The sequence below is a fragment of the Hyperolius riggenbachi genome, chromosome 6, assembly GCF_040937935.1.
Source record: "Hyperolius riggenbachi isolate aHypRig1 chromosome 6, aHypRig1.pri, whole genome shotgun sequence".
Classification (NCBI taxonomy): domain Eukaryota; kingdom Metazoa; phylum Chordata; class Amphibia; order Anura; family Hyperoliidae; genus Hyperolius; species Hyperolius riggenbachi.
The window spans coordinates 100,336,692-100,340,108 of record NC_090651.1 but is presented as its reverse complement, the minus strand read 5'-3'; the positions used below and the strand labels follow the sequence as shown (position 1 = coordinate 100,340,108).

General features: G+C 39.5%; 1 protein-coding gene across 1 annotated transcript; it reads left to right on the top strand.

The window, feature by feature from the left end:
• Positions 1-2,160: 2,160 nt before the first annotated feature.
• Positions 2,161-2,844, top strand: LOC137522505 (uncharacterized; the record flags this gene model as incomplete). The annotated part of the gene is made up of 1 exon (XM_068242577.1): positions 2,161-2,844. A coding segment is annotated over one exon (684 nt), but the record flags the coding sequence as incomplete, so codon positions are not given.
• Positions 2,845-3,417: the final 573 nt, after the last annotated feature.

Below are 3,417 nucleotides of genomic sequence, written 5' to 3'. Positions count from 1 at the left end.
TAAAGCTTGGCAATACCAACCAACCCCAACCAACATAATGAAGGAAAACCCCTAATTAGAGATGGCCCGAACGGTTCCCCCACGAACGGTTCCAGGCGAACTTTGGGTGGTTCGTGTTCGCCGGCGAAGAGAAACTTTTGCGGAAGTTCGAATCGCCCCATAATGCTCCATTAAGGTCAACTTTGACCCTCTACATCACAGTCAGCAGGCACATTGTTGCCAATCACTCACTCCTAGAGCCCCACCCCCCCTTATAAAAGGCAAGGTTCTCCTGCTGTTTTACTCACTCGTCTGCCTACAGTAATTAGTTAAGCGACAGCTGCTGACAGACTCTGCTAGGGAAACCTTAGTTAGGCTCTTGTAAGCTTGTTAGCTTGCTCCTGGCTGATTGTTATTCCTTATATTGCACCCCACCACAGCTTCCTTCATTGTAGTGTGTTGTGTTGGTGGTATAATGGTTAGGATAGCAGCCTACCACGCGGTAGGCCTGGGTTTGATTCCTGGCCAATGTATGTGAGTTGGCTTTTGACATCCTACAAATCCCTAAGCAAGCTCATTTTTCTCTTGGGTATATCACAATGGTACATGCTAGGCTGGCTTCAGCATGTAGTGTTGGTGGTGCTATAGTGGTGAGGAGAGCTGCCTACCAAGCACTAGACCTGGGTTTGATTCCCAGCCAATGTATGTAAGCTGGCTTTTGAAATCCTACAAGACCCTCCTCCCTCCGGAAGTAGGGGAGGAAGGGAGGATTACACTTCCTGATGTTGTAAAGCAGTGTAGGCCTGCAATTGAACATTCAATGATATTTCTGACCTTAAAACACTGCTTTGTGTCAAATCCAGATTTTTTTCTGGGACTTTCGATGTCTATTCCACTAAACCATGTCTCCATCCAGGTATTAGACCCATTGAAACATCTTTTCCATCACTTTTGTGGCCAGCATAATTATTTCACCTTTACACACTATTTTTTGTGTTTTCAACAAGTTGTATGGAAGTCTGGATGGATCATACTTTACATGTGTAACAGCATAGTAATAACCGCAAAGTGAAAGCAACAATTATCAAATGACCTATAAATCAAGGAGATGAAAGGTCATAAAGTCTACAGGCACCATATATCCAGAGAAATATAGTTTGTCTCTACGTGTAGCAAAAGTGAAATGACTGGAGCATTAGGGGATGATTATACAATACAAGTCACTTAAAAATCTCTTTTTTACTACTTATTTTAAATTCTTTACAAGATTCAATAAATATTATTGATACAGATTATATATATGCGACCGCTTCAGGATAGTATATTGTATATACTTGAGTATAAAGCAAGCTTTGTGGTCCTAAAATGCCCCCAAAAGCAAAATCTTATACTTGGATCATTCTTAGGGCACACATTACCTGGTGTCTAGTGGTCCCCACTCCCTCTCCCACAGAGTGTTTCTTGGTGGTCTAGTGGTTTCCATCTCTACCTGCATCCCCTAATTGCAGAATAATAGCTATGTAGGTGGTGGAAGAATAATCTCACCTGATCCAGGGCCAGACAACACTGCACTTGTGACTCATCGTGTAAGATTCGGCATGCCAGAACCAGGAAGTAGAGAACAAGTTACAACAGTAGAGGCCAAATCCAATGTTACAGAAGGCACAGAGCATCAGTGTATTTCAACCATTAGACACCAGCGAACACTATATGGGGGACCACTAGTCCTGCCATATGGGGATGTTAAAAGTAGCGCTTTGGGTTTCTACCCTAGGTTTATACCGTATTGATTTTTTTCTGATGTCTCAAAAGAAAAATAACTACAATAAAGCTCCAATTATCCAGGAACGTCCGGCATCCGGAAGTCTCAACCAGTGTTGCTTGGATACCTCATTATCCTATTCGAGTTTGGTCGAATTCGGATAGTAAACTATCCAACTTCACTCGAAGTTCAATATTCGAGTTAATCGAATATCCGATTCGACCTCGGATATATCTTCTTCTATATCTTCTTCTTCTTCTATATCTTCCTCTTCTTCTTCTTCTTCTATATCTTCTTCTTCTTCTTTTTCTTCTTCCTCATCTTCTTCTTCTATATCTTCTTCTTTTTCTTCTTCCTCATCTTCTTCTTCTATATCTTCTTCTTCTATATCTTCTTCTTCTATACCTTCTTCTTCTTCTTCTTCTTCTTCTTCTTCTTCTTCTTTTTCTATACCTTCTTCTTCTTCTTCTTCTTCTTCTTCTTCTTCTTCTTCTTCTTCTTCTTCTTCTTCTTCTTCTTCTTCTTCTTCTTCTTCTTCTTCTTCTTCTTCTTCTTCTTCTTCTTCTATACCTTCTTCTTCTTCTTCTTCTTCTTCTATATCTTCTTCTTCTTCTTCTTCTTCTTTTTCTTCTTCCTCATCTTCTTCTTCTATATCTTCTTCTTTTTCTTCTTCCTCATCTTCTTCTTCTATATCTTCTTCTTCTATACCTTCTTCTTCTTCTTCTTCTTCTTCTTCTTCTTCTATACCTTCTTCTTCTTCTTCTTCTTCTTCTTCTTCTTCTTCTTCTTCTTCTTCTTCTATATCTTCTTCTTCTATATCTTCTTCTTCTATACCTTCTTCTTCTTCTTCTTCTTCTTCTTCTTCTTCTTCTTCTTCTTCTTCTTCTTCTTCTTCTTCTTCTTCTTCTTCTTCTTCTTCTTCTTCTTCTTCTTCTTCTTCTTCTTCTTCTTCTATACCTTCTTCTTCTTCTTCTTCTTCTTCTTCTTCTTCTTCTTCTTCTTCTTCTTCTTCTTCTTCTTCTTCTTCTTCTTCTTCTTCTTCTTCTTCTATACCTTCTTCTTCTTCTTCTTCCATACCTTCTTCTTCTTCTTCTTCTTCTTCTTCTTCTTCTTCTTCTTCTTCTTCTTCTTCTTCTTCTTCTTCTTCTTCTTCTTCTTCTTCTTCTTCTTCTTCTTCTTCTTCTTCTTCTTCTTCTTCTTCTTCTTCCTCTTCTTCTTCTTCTTCCTCTTCTTCTTCCTCTTCTACTTCTTCTTCTATATCTTCGTCTTCTATATCTTCTTCTTCTTTTATATCTTCTTCTTCTTCTTCTTTTATATCTTCTTCTTGTAACGATCGGTGTAACACAGAGAGGATCTGATTATCGGTGATCTGCAGTATCACCGAGAATACAGATATATACCTGATTATTGATGATCTGCAGTATCACCGATAATCAGATATATCTCTAACCTCTGGACACCTGAGTAATATGAGTGTTTGGTGCAACAGTAATACTTTGAGGAGATCACCCGTATAGAGGGTGCAAGGCAGTAAGAGATACTTCCCAAAGAACAGGCTCCCTTCAATGGCCTGAGGTTCCCCAAGAGGAGGAGTCAGGCTGAGAGAGGGAAGGACCAGAGTGTGAGTGACACCAATGGGGGAGTGTCACTGACAGATCTGTGAACTATCTCTAAAC